The following is a 13,909-nucleotide window of genomic DNA, read 5'->3' on the forward strand; positions in this document are numbered from 1 at the left end:
TATTATGTCATATTAAGGTTACAAAGCAACATAATATAAATCTTTAACTACCAAAAAGTAGCACATTTGCATGAGTATAATGTCACATTTAAATTCAAAAATATTTTATTATATAATCTGTGTAAGAAATGTGATTGGGATTATATTTTATTAAAAACACTGCTACTATTAAATAAGTATTTTGTGACCACTATGAAAAATTTTAGTAATTATTATAGCTTAAATATTAACTAAAGTATTACGCAGTGTTTTTTTCCCCATAAGGCTAAATTGTTTATATTTTTGTAGCAACAATATGAAATCATCTACAAAAAAAGAGTAATTCTTCAGCATTTTGCATCTATTTATTTTTATATAAATAAAAAGGATTCCTACCCTTACTCTCTCTAAGTTTCTACTGATGCATAGTTACCTAGTTGCAAATGGTAAGTATCCATGTTAGGAAAAAAAATCTTTATTCGTGCATTAAAATCAGTTATTTACTTGACTTATATATAACTTACCTAAAATTGAAAACTACCAACTCATGCATAGAGTACATATTGTTTAAATGTTAAAAAAGAAACTTTACCTGCTCTTAAGTGTCCAACTACATCTGCAAGGCTACCCTTCTTTACTTTGGTGATGAAGGCACCAAGGCGTCCTAAGTCAGTCATTTTTCCACCAACAACCTGAATAATTATAAATTTATAAGTTCCCAAGACTCATATTGAAACATAAGTTTATTAGGAATTAATCATACAGTCTTGTATGATGTACTTATTGTAGGGACATTAATGAAGTGATGAAAAGTTTTGATTAAAGGAATTGACAGTATTGTTTTAAAAAGAAAACATCTCATTACATTTGAGATGACCACATATCCTAAGGAAGCTTATGTACTGATTACTTATATTGACCTAACAATGCAAGGGCACCATAAATAATGCATACCTATAGAAGACAAGAGTCAGACCTTCCCAACTTACCATCAAGCAATAAGTGTTTGACACTGGTTACATTAGGGTTCATTGTTCTTTATCCTCTCAATCCATGTCCACCATTTGAATTATATTTCTATATGTAGGTAATGCCCCATTGTCACATCAGATCTTGATCTCTTTTGTATATTTTTAGAATGTAGGTCTAAGACATAAAGACTAGGAATTCGAATCAAGAACAGGCCACTTTTGGAAAGCAATTTACCATGGTTAAAGAGTATGAGCCTAAGTTCAGCTCTGCTACTGACCATCTGAATGACCTCCTAATCTGAAATATATGTGTTCCAATCTAATGCTTAAAGTCTGAGTTATATTACAGAATATTTAACACTTTCATCTGGCTTTTCCATTGTAACTAAAATTAAATATATCTGAAAGTTTCTAAGTTTATTTTTTCCAATGCAGGAGGTACATATGTATACTTAAAAGTGGGAGTGATATTCTCAAAGGTTGAGGTTGATCCACAATTCTCATCGACATGCCCATGACTGGAGGTATTCAGAATTATTTTGAAGCAAAAGAAATAATGGTAATAATAAAGTGATACCATTAAATACATTAAGTGGAAAGAAATTCACTTGGATTAGCAGTCAATGATTTTGAAGAGGTCAAACTATCACACAGTTGTAATATAACCTCTTGGTAAGTAATTTTGATGTCACATTTTTGAATGTTTCCCTAAGTTTCTGAAAGCAAATAAAACTATGTGATTTAACATACATACATATGTGCATGCATAATAAAACAAAATGTATATCTATTCTTTCCTACACTAAAATATAATCTTTTATAATTTATTAGTTTTAATTATATCTGTTAGAAGTCAATTATTATTTTTAAAAGACACATTTTACTTTTTTGGTATTACTATAAATTCTGTTGCATGAGGAAACAATATCTTTAATGATGTTTTATGTTGCTTGTCAAGATATAAAATTATGTAGTCCACATTATCTAGCTTTATCACTGTCCATTAAAACTTTTTCAATGTAAGAATGGTCCTTGAACTTTATATTCAGAGAATTATTTAGTTTTCCTGTATTTTATTGCAGTTTCCTAATATATCTACATGCCATATAATAAAATGGTTTTAAAATATTAACCTAGATAAAAATACTAAATCTACCATAAGACAGCAATATATTCACAAGATATATTCACTAGAAGGACTTTATTTGGGAAAGATGAAGATATTTAAAAATCATTGTCAGAAACTTTGCTAAGCCCAGTCCATAGTGTAATTCACTCTTTAAGAAATATTTCAAACCAGAACACTTACTTTCAGACCCAGTAATGCACCTGAGTCTTTGGGCATAGTTGTTCTCTTGTTAAGAATAACACGTCCAATTAATCGGTCCCCCTCTTTAGATGGTTGCCACGTTACAGGATGCTATTAAAACATGAATAAAATTAAAGAAGATAAGTTGTTTTCCTTCCTATAGACACGTAAGCACTGGTTGTACCATGATGTGATTTCCTCAGTTAAAAGACACTCTAGAGGAAAATTTTGATACTGGTGGGCTTTATCCTTGGCTTAAAATAATTTTCATTTATAGATACAGTTTATTTATATCATACACTTATTATACTAAGTAGTTCTTTTTTATTAAGTTTATTGGGTTGATATTGTTTATTAAAATCATATAGGTTTAATTGAACAATTCGATAATACATCAACTGTATATTGCACCACCCAAAGTCAAATCTCCTTCCAACACCATATATTTGATCCCCTTTCCCCTTTTCTACTGCCCCTCCTCCTCCATTTCCTTTTGATAACCACTAAACTGCTGTCTGTGTCTAGGAGTTTTTGTTTGTCTTGTTCATTTGTTGCTTTCAGTTTTACATCCCAAATGAGTGAAATCATATGGTTCTCAAGTTTTTCTAACTTATTTCACTTAACATGATTATCTCAAGATCCACCCACGTTGTCACAAATGGCAGTATTTTGTTTTTTCTTATGGCTGAGTGATATCCCATTGCATATATGTGGTTCTAAAAGTATTCAGCAACTAAGTACATCTCTAAAAATAGTTCTGAAATTAAATTAACTTAAATTTAAAAATATATATGCTTAAAGAAAACTGACTCTGCATTTTGAGTTAATGTTGATATCATTAACCAAATAATATCTCATTTCATATAGTCATTATTTAATAATTGCTTTTTACTTAATTTAAATCGATTGTAATTATTCAGTGATAACTTTTTTATTCAAAACTGTTGCCTTAAATAAAATCAATATTTGCTCTAATAAAATAAATAATGGAACAGAATATGATTACTATCCATCACATATCAGACAAAAGACAATGAACAGCACACATTATTCCTAAACTCCAAACTCTCCCTTCTCGGGAAGCTTACCGAACTAATCGGTGATGTTTCCCGGCTATGCCACGTGGCAGGATCCAACCAGTAATAATCCAAGTCACCTGCAGAATAGGAAAAAAATGAACAGTGTAATGCTTCAAAGTGGAGAATGCTTTAATCACTTTAAGTACGACTTCTTCAATCGATAAAGTAAAAGGGATTGTGAACATTATATGTGTGTAATCCCAGAATGATACATTGGAATAAATGTTATGTTAACAATGCACCACATAGTACTGAGGATCTTCCTTTTGCTCTCATAAATCAGGCTAGAAACACACATAAACAGTACAGAAAGTACTGTGTTAATCCACCCTACTTCCCCTCGAATGACTATCCATATCAAAGCACAGCCTGGTATGCTTTGTGCCTAAAATTTTATTCACTGAACTGAGCTAAGTACTAAAACTTAGTGTCTCCCTTTCTACTCTTTTGAATGATACCATATCTTTCAAAATTATTCTCTGGCCTCTATCCTCTTCCCTCATCAGCTGAAAAACAGGACGTACAGGTTTAGGGCATGGTGTTAATTAAATATAAAGAATAACTTTTAGCAAAGGAGTACATATGAATCACAATTTTACTAAAGCTATAAAAAAAGATTTTTAAAAACCTAACTTTGCAAATATGAATTTATGAACCTTTGAGTTTTATTTTTTGGCTTAAAAATATAATGCTAAAGAAATGCTGAGAAAAAAGAAAAAATAATTGATGGAAAGCAGCAGTGCTTTCAGTATTTGCATAGGAAGAAAGGACATCGTGGGCAACCCATGTGTAAAAATGACCTTTTACATTTTATATATGAGATTAAGTCAATGAAAAATTTTCTCCACATGGATCTGGAAAAAGAAAAATTTAAGAGTGAGTAAAACTTGCCAGCTAAGAGTAAGATGCCTAGCTGACTAATGGGAAAATATTTGGCTGATATCTGTAAAGGTCAAAAGAAAAGACTTTTTATGTAGATGACAAACAGGACAGCTATAGGTACTATAAAAGAAATATAAGAGAAAAGTTTAAAATATACAGGCACGCACACAAAAAAAATCCATACACTTCAATTTCTTAGTGGCTGTTCCTCTTTTATATATCATAGAAAAGTTGATGGAGAATGTTATACACATTACAATAAATACAAAAATGTTTTTCAAAAGTCCTGTAGATAACAGCAGCATATGCTATGAAGGGGTGAATATTAGACACTGTATTAGCAGAAACTATATTCTTTTAAAATTAACTACATATGGAGTCCATATCTTCTCAAAATCATATACTTTAAAAAGAATACATGACCTGGTGCCAATGGTTATAGATTTTTAATTTTCTACTAGACCACCTCAGTTAATGGAATATAAGGCATTTTGTTAAAAAGATTTTTTCTCTTTTATTTTCAATGTTTGCAAACTTCATATGCTTATTTTTAAAGCTTCTGTGTCTTTAGTATTATATCATTCTTCTTGAAAGAAACCATTTTTCTTATCTCTAATTTCATTGTCTCTCATTAAAATATTATATCTGTGCTTAAAGACAAAAAAATAAATTCTAAAATCTAAATATGTAGTTTTAAACTATATTTATCTTTTTTTCCATGCAATTACTAAACCATAGAGATATTATTGACTTTTAAAGTACTCTAATTTGTCTTTATAAGTCATAACTCTCTATTAATGGAATAAGCAATGCTAAACAAACTTCCTCCTAAAATATTCAGATTCTACTATTTGATTAATATAAAACGCTTTCCTTGATTATTTTTCTAATAGGTGATTAAAGATATTGATTTCAAGTGGCATGGCTACAAAATGATAAATTCATGGTATTTGCTTATGGAATTAATACAAAAGAATTTTGGTTCTAATATTCAATATAACTATAAAGAAAAAATTTACTATTATCACTAATTTAGATCCAGGAACTATATCAGATGTTCGAATCTACAGAAATGGCTCAAGTTCATAAATAAACAAATTCAATGAAGTGTTATAATTTTAAACATTATTTTTGTGAAGATATTAAAAACAGACTTTCATCCTATCCTCTGTGAACAAAATAAGTTAAACTTAACACATCATCACATAACTTACACTGCACAAATAAAAGTCAGTCAAATGACATGTGAGCCTTCTGTAAAGACAACTAGCTTTTCCTAAACCCAGGTAATTATGATTAGAATATGTACCAATGCATAAATATGCATCTCCATGATTTAAAATTCTATATTCTATGATGTATGTCAAAGCACAATTGATTCTAATAAGACAAATCAAAGTAAATTGAACAAAAACACATTCTGAATAGCATAGATGCACAATTGAGTGTGTATGAGTATATGATATCTGTAACGAGAAAACCATAACTAATTTCATACATTACATATTTATTTAACAACTTACATTACAGTTACACTTGACCAAGTGGAATGTTTATCTAATATGCAAAGTAGTATAGGAAAGCTTATCTCACCAAAACCTTGAAATATTTGAAAATTTGGACATTTTCTTTATCGCCAAGAGAAATACACACCATATTTTTAACAACATTATAATGAATGGTGATTAAAGATGGGACTCAAACTGATTACAAGATTGACTCGCAGTAACTCCACACAATTCCAAATATACATTCATAACTGTGCTACTTGTCATCTCAAAAAAATACACTATTCTTCCTATAAAATATGTTGTCATTCAAAAAAATTTATAAAATTCACAGACCAAAAATCAGCAGAATCGTCCCTCACAGAGATTTCTTATACCTGTTAAAATGTTTTCCTCTTTTATTTTTGTTTACCTTCTACAGCAATCCTGTGATGGCACTAAATAAAATTAAATAATCTACTTTATTATAGCACAGTATATAGACAAATTAAAATACTGGGCAAAAATATCTTTATTGAATGTATGCAGTGTGTACACAAAAACCAACTCCATTCTAAGAATGAAGTTTTGAGACAAGGTAGGCTATTTTTAACACTGAGTACCATGGTCAGCCAACAGGAATTAATAAAAAATGCTTTGGTGATAATGTGATAAAAATACTTATACATTTTAATTCATTTTAATATTTTACAAGGACATATTTTCATAAAATCCAAAATCTAAGAATTGAGATAAAATCTTAACCTCTGATTAATATAATAAAAATACCACTTTGAAATAGTTTCCTCATATTTTAGAAGTCTATTTCAGATAATTTTATGTCTACAAAAGGTAAGTGTGTCCACTCCCACCACTAAATTATATATAAATTATATATAATAGCGGGGCTACCTTTGGAATAAACAGGCAATAATTTGTTATGCGGCAAAGTCCTAGAAGGCCTAATTTCGCTTAAATTAAATTAGCAGTCAGAGATAAGTAATATTATTTGATAAGACTTACTTCTTAGGTATTAAAATAAAATGGGAGACATACTTGTTAAATTTAATCATTAATCATATAATCTGTGAATTAAGGCCTATACATAAATACTACTATGAGTACTGATGCAAAATCATGAATGAATTATCATCAGTCTAAGTTCCTAGTATAGTAGATATACTGGTCTTCAAATACTTTTTGGTGATTTCATTCCAAATCCACAACAATGTTCATTTCACAATCTGATGGTAAATGCTCCATAATTAGGTAAGAGATTTGTGTCCCTTGAGTACAAGGATGGAGGCAGGGCTAAAGGCATCTCCAAACCATTGGTCTTTAGCAAGAATCTCTTCAGTAATTCTATAACTTAAATTCCAATTTCTGATTTGGGCCCAGGATACAGACACTCCAAGTGTCATTCTTTGGAAGAATTATGTTATTTCCAGCCCTTAGGGATCCATTTGAGTGTCAGTTCTCTAAATGCATGTTAGAATTTCAATTTCAAAATTCTCCTTTGTTTACAATGTGCTCTGCTTCTATCATAGAATCAACAATATCACTTGCCCTCTCTCTCTCTGGTATATAAATGTGATGGTTCAAGTAAATGCATCAACTATTATTTATTAAGTTAATTAGGTGTCAAAGATGTTTGTATTCAGAAATTATTTATACTCAATAGAACCTCCAAAGTTGAACTACCTCTAGAGAGAGATTAAATATTTGCTTGAGGGCCTGTGATGCCATCACTGTGTTTTATAATTCCAGGGCACAGGAAAGGTGGCTAAGTAGTTGATCTACAAAAGGAAAATTTCTTTAACATATTTGGTAGAGGTGGCACTTCTCTGGTGAAGTTGAGAGCTAATTTTTTAGAATGCCAACTTTACCACCAAACAGTTCTACAAAGCAGTTAGATGGAACTCAGCATCAACACTTCTGGCTGAACACCGAGTGCCGTCATTCAGGTAAGCCCTCAGCCTTGGAGGTAATAACTCCTATAGCATTCCATTGTTTTTTTCACAGGCAGGATGTGGTAATGTACGTGAAATTGCTTTATAAACTATAAAGCACCACAGAAATGAGTTGTCATTACAGTATAAAATACATACTAAAGAGTATTTCCAATAATAATGCTGATAAGCATTCCTGTCAATTCTAACGCCATGTAAAAATTAAGAGATAATTTTTACCCCCCCCCAGTTTACATATTTGAAATCTTGAATAATCAGAGAACCACACTATATTTTAATTTCTCTAAGAATATTATATCTTATCTGATATTTATAATTAAGCTGTTTTTTATAAAACATATAAAACAGCTACTGTGTAGGAAAGAGCATTGTACCAGAAGTTGGAGACTTGTGATTCTAAACCTAACTCTGCCTTATTAGATGCGTTATCTTGATAATAGTCCTTTGCTTCTATAAACCTTATCATCTTCTGTAAAATGGAGATAATGCCATTTTCTCTCAAATGTTTCATGAGGATAAAATGAGATATGTCAGCTTTGTAAATTATATAAAGGGCTTTAGAAATAAATTTTCTTGCATAATTACATAATTAAGATTAGAAATATTAAATCATGGTGTTCAAGATCTGATTTACAATTGAATAGCTATCATAACAAATATATAGGTAAAAATCAGTAGTTTCTGCAAATTATGCTTTGAAGTGGGCTTACAAAAATCTTAGCCACTTTGTTTATAAAAATTATTAACTGGTCTGATATAAACCAGATGCTCAAGTGCTCAGAATAAATATTTCCTTAATTTCAACTGTTGAAGGATGAGAAAAAGGGCTGTCACACATAGAAACAGTAACAAATCTTTCTGTTAATTTCCACAAAGCCAATGGGAGGCTAAGGGATTAAGAGTATGGTTACTTTTATGGTTAAGTAATGTACACACTAAAATGTACGCAGATTAACTCCTAACCAAAAATATCTAACTGTGAAGTAATTAATTTGATCAGCTGGCGCAATGTATCCTTAACCTAAAAATAAGCTTTTTGTCATTTCTTCTTTATATGATATTTTTATGTGAGAGAACAAAATACATGTGGTACATAAACTAAATATTTGAGACTGAATTTCTCCAAATCATGAAACAAGTAGGCTATTTTATATTCCTATATATATATTTTTCCTAATGACTCAAGATATCCCTAAAAATGTTTCTTTGAAACCAGCTTGTATTATACTTTAAAAATTGTTTGGTACAGACATTAGTTATGAAATACATTTTAACATTTATATTCCAATGTGTTATAAGCTTCTCAACTTCCTAAGATTTCTTTTTTTAGTTCATATTCCTAACAAAACAATCTAAATAATAACAAGATTGACAGTCTTAAAAAAACAACTATGAATTTAAATATCTAATTAGGTCACCTTGGATGATGGGGCTTTAGGAGAGCACAGAAAAGTTTGTGGATTTACTTTAAATAGGCTAAATAACATAAAAAGCTATTTTATTTGGTAAACATTAGTCATCAGTTTAATTTTTCCTATTTTGAAAGTTATATAAATTTATATTTTTGATACTACATGAAGCTTTAGAGTTCAGAAACACTCCCAAAACACCATGATGCTCAATTACATCTTTGCTCCTTACCTCTGCACTGACCTGATGCTACAGGCCTCAGAAGTTAATAAATGAAAGTTCCTGAAAGTTCTAAACAACAACAAATCGTGCACACACACACACACACACACACACACACACACACACACACACACACACACCCCTTTTGTGCCTTAGAATAATAAAATAAGAGTATTTATGGTCTTCAGTCCAGCTGTATTTTATCTGTATTAAATGACAACAAAAATGTATCTGAAGAAAAGTCTAAGTCCAGCTGTATTTTATCTGTATTAAATGACAACAAAAATGTATCTGAAGAAAAGTCTAAGATCATTGATAATAGTACAAAAAGATCTCCACATGTAATAGTTTAGAGAGGAATAAATTTCATGTGTAAATATGGTTTGTGGCCTAATGACTGAGAAATTTCTTCCCCAGAATCTAAATACAGAATAGTAAAGTACCCTGAAGATCAAATCACAGAATGAACAATCTTAGGGAAATTTTTTTCTTTCTTCCAACACAATGACTCTTCATAAATAAGAATTTGGGAAGTGCTGCACACAGGAGGGAAATATTTTACTGCAACTTTCCAACTGACCAGGCTTCCACATTGACACTGAGTATTCCAGTCACGTGGGAGAACAGGTTGTCACGTGCAAAGCCTCGGAATAACCAGCCAGGAAACCCTGTGGAAAAAATCAGGGTTTATTTGTTTTCATTATTTGGGGACTGGATGTTAACCATAGGTTTAAGAAATTGTTGTGCTGGGCTAGTTCACAGCAGATATTACGTAAGAAAGTACGCTAGATGTAAATATCTTCGATAAAGGAAAATGTTAGTCTTTATCCAGACCTCACACCCAGGTAGAACTAGCAAAATGACATTACTTTGCAATAATAATTCTGAATGTCAAATCAAGTCCTACCTGCCACTACATCCAAAGACATGGAAATGAAAAATGTGGAGATCGATATGTTACCATAGTTTTAATGATATAAATAAGAATGATAGTCAGATCATAAAGATGAATTTAAGGATATCAGAACAAAATGAAAGTACTTATGAGGGATTGGTACTGTTTATAATTTAAAAATATATGATTAAACTACAAAAAAGAGGAAAATGAATTTATTCTAGCAAACATTTTTGGTATATAAACAAATATTTTAAAACCAGAGCTCCATTGAAGCAAATAACTGTAAATGTCATTTTTCTTTTCTTTTTTGTTTTATTTTTTTTTTGTCTTTGTTTTTATTTTGGCTACACAAACAAATAGCTTATAGACATATTGAAAGTCTTTTTTTTTTTTTTTAATTGGACATTCCTTGACTGTCTGTGGGAAATCACTAGAGATAGAAATCTGGAGAACATTTTATGTCTCCACATTGTTCTAGAGAAAATGCTAAGTATCCATATTCATAAACCTTCAAAATTATGGCCATCAGAAACTAGATTGCAAAATACTGCAAGGTCACCACTGGCCCAACTCTGTCACAGTGCAAAAGTGGTCAAGCTGTAAAAACCATGTCCTTCCAACTGTGCTCCAACTCCATATGATAGAAGATATAATTCAAGAAAGAGAAATTACAAAAGGAAATAGAGGGAGAAAATAACATTCATAAATGCATATATATAGCACATATACTTCTTATTGCAAAGCAGACTAAGGGTGGTCAAAGATTAACCTAATGACTTTAAGACTGGAATTCTCTTCCAGAGTTCCTAAAGAGTTAAGGTTTGGATTAATTAGTACTTTTCCATTATAATAATTTTAAAATATCTTCATCTTAGATTAAATTTTTGTTAACAAAAACTGTTCCTTTAAAAAATCAAGAAGTCTCACTGGCCTAGACCTAAAGTGCTCAACACGGTTTCTTGGCTTTTTCACAGGTGCTCTCTTGAGAAGAGTGGGATGGCCGCCTATTCAGGAAGCAAGGCAATCCCATGGCTAGCATACCTGGATAATTAATCAAATCAATGACTCCACGATTACCTAGCTGTACTAAACTATCCCAAGCACACTTCGGTTTTTGAATACAATGTCCTTCAATATTTTTGAAATGTCTATCTTAAAGCAATATCTACAGAGCTCTTAGAGATATGCAGTAAATGAATTTAGATACTCTAAAATCTAACTCTGAATTAATCCAGACCATCAAACAATCACGTACCTAGACTCCAATCTATTTCGATATAGTCCCTTTCCCCTTATTGCTTCCACAATTCCTTTTATATATTGTCCTTCAACATATCACTATTTGGATCATGGTGATGATGTTACACATATTATATGGACAATGCTACTGCTGTTGACGATCTCAAAAAACTCTCTGGTGTCAGTACCAGGAAAAATTAGTGTGTACTTAAACCACTGGTTTGTTTTTATTGTAATGGAAGCTGTAAATTTCATAACTGACAAAACTTTTTTCAAAGCAATGTGTTAGAATGTTTACAGTCAAATCTGCAACCTAATTTTCTATCTTCATTCTTCCTCACCAATCTTTTCTACACATTTTTACCTTATTTCAAATGGCTATGTTTTTACATTTGGTATCTACCTTAAGTCACTTTTGGTATTAAGGTAAACTTTAAAGTGGGGATTAAAATAAAATTAAATGAGTATGCACAAAATATAATTTAATATATTTATTGCAATCGTTTTCATCAAAATATAGATTTTTCCATCTATCAATCTCAAAATACCTTTGATGCAATGGAAAACAACTTAAAAATGCAACAGATGTGCAGGTATTGGCTTATCCATAGCATAAACAGTAGAATTCAGTAAACAGAAAATTATCTTAGCCTATTTGGAAATTTTGTCAAAGAATGGAAAGCAAATAAAAAAGGCTTCTCATCTAGAAAAATACAATATTAAAAATGTGAGCTCCTAGAATTTATTCTTTCAAAAATTCAGTAGGCCTTCATTCATAATTTTGCAGCCACATTCATAAGAGTTTCTCCATTACTCAACCACACAGGACCAATAAAGATGCACACAGCTAAACAGCAAAAGGGCTGGTACAGACAAGCACATCGACAATAAGAATCCACAAGAAAGAGCACAGGGAAATTAAACAAAAGAAAACAAACAAACAAAAAACAAATCAAACTGGTTAAGGGCCTACCTAACCTTAACACTGTGAGTAGCTTCTGTGAATATAACTGTACTAATAGGCAACATAATATTGATGTTAAAACAACAGTCATTAAGGAACAACTTAAAAAATGACTTTATGGAACAGAAACTTTTATGAAAGTTGGATGAAATCCCCTTTTCAGCCTTCCTAGTTTAAAACAAAAAAAGGTAGAGTAATGTACATTCTAATGAGAAAGATTTTAATTAAAGTAATATAAATGAATATCATCAATAGCAACAAGCTGGCTGGCAAATATTTGGTATATCGGAAAACTCAGCTATCCAGAATGAGAGATTCAAATCTAAATTTTTATAATTCCAAAATTAAATCACTATTCATCAATGCAACAAAAACCAGAAACATGTCATAATTGTTTATCAAATACTGTTTAAGATTTACAGTATATTAAAGGATCCAATGCACTATAAATATTAATTCTTATTTTCTTCATTTGAATGTTCTATTTTTTGATATTTGGTGAATGTTAAAATGGGAACTACAGAGTTAACTACTCTTTGTATAATGTCCTACACAAAGAGTGGTTGAATTGTCTTCTAAAGATATGTAACCAAAATTAATGTCTCTTAAATAAGAGTAAAGTTAATGAACCTTTCTTTTTTAGGGGTTTGATTATGTAACTGATTTAAATTGTGAAATTTACAGGTATTTGGTGAAAAAATTATAATTGAATATTGTTAGCATCAACATCTAAAATTTTCAGTGTCATTAAAACTGAAATTTGAATTAATTCCTTGAATGATTTGTGAAAAAGATAAAACTAAATGTTATTTCAATAATGTTAAGAATAATTTTTCTTATGTGTTCTCTAATGAAAACTGATAAATCTATACCATACCTTTCCTTATTAAGATAGAGTGATATTACTTATAAATAGTCAATATCTTTAAGTAATTTCTCCCAATAAATATGAACACATTTTAGATTTATAGAATAATTCCAATGATCTTAACAATATAAGATCATATATTGCATGTGATTTCCATATAAACCAACACAAATATTAGCTAAAATGCCTTATTGACCAGCTAGAATGATCTGGACAAATGGATAGACCCACAAAAAACATTAAATTATTACAGTGATTATAACAGTTTCAACATTAAGAAAAAATTATAGTTTACCTTAACCTTTCCCAAAATATAAAGACATGTATATTTTATTTTAAATCAAATTAAAGGTTTATCTACATTTTTAAAATTAAAAAAACAGTCAATAGTATTTCCTAAACTCAATCTCATTTTTTATTTGTAAAACTGTAAGCGGTATTTACTCTTAGGTATAAAATGCTTACTATCCATGTTTCGAATATATTTTAAAGAACTTGGATTTAAATAATTGTTGCAACTGTATTCTAATGGCTAAATATTCATTTTTCAAGTGAGAAACTCTATATTACTCCAGTCTGTCTATTTTGCTATTTTTACTGTTGAAAGGGATAAAAACATTGAAAGAAGACA

The 13,909-nt window shown here is 30.3% G+C and overlaps 1 protein-coding gene across 12 annotated transcripts in view; it reads right to left on the reverse strand.

The window, feature by feature from the left end:
• The window catches only part of RIMS1 (regulating synaptic membrane exocytosis 1), a 184,337-nt gene that overhangs the window by 145,528 nt on the left and 24,900 nt on the right, over nt 1-13,909 (reverse strand). For all 12 annotated transcript variants that reach the window (XM_023523461.1, XM_023523453.1, XM_023523460.1 and 9 more), the window contains exons 2-4: nt 3,348-3,415; nt 2,260-2,370; nt 572-671 (exon numbers count right to left, since the gene is read on the reverse strand). In XM_023523461.1, the coding sequence (XP_023379229.1) occupies nt 572-671; nt 2,260-2,370; nt 3,348-3,415 (279 nt within the window). The remainder of the gene's footprint in view (nt 1-571; nt 672-2,259; nt 2,371-3,347; nt 3,416-13,909) is intronic.

The sequence above is a fragment of the Pteropus vampyrus genome, unplaced genomic scaffold (assembly GCF_000151845.1).
Source record: "Pteropus vampyrus isolate Shadow unplaced genomic scaffold, Pvam_2.0 Scaffold393, whole genome shotgun sequence".
NCBI lineage: Eukaryota > Metazoa > Chordata > Mammalia > Chiroptera > Pteropodidae > Pteropus > Pteropus vampyrus.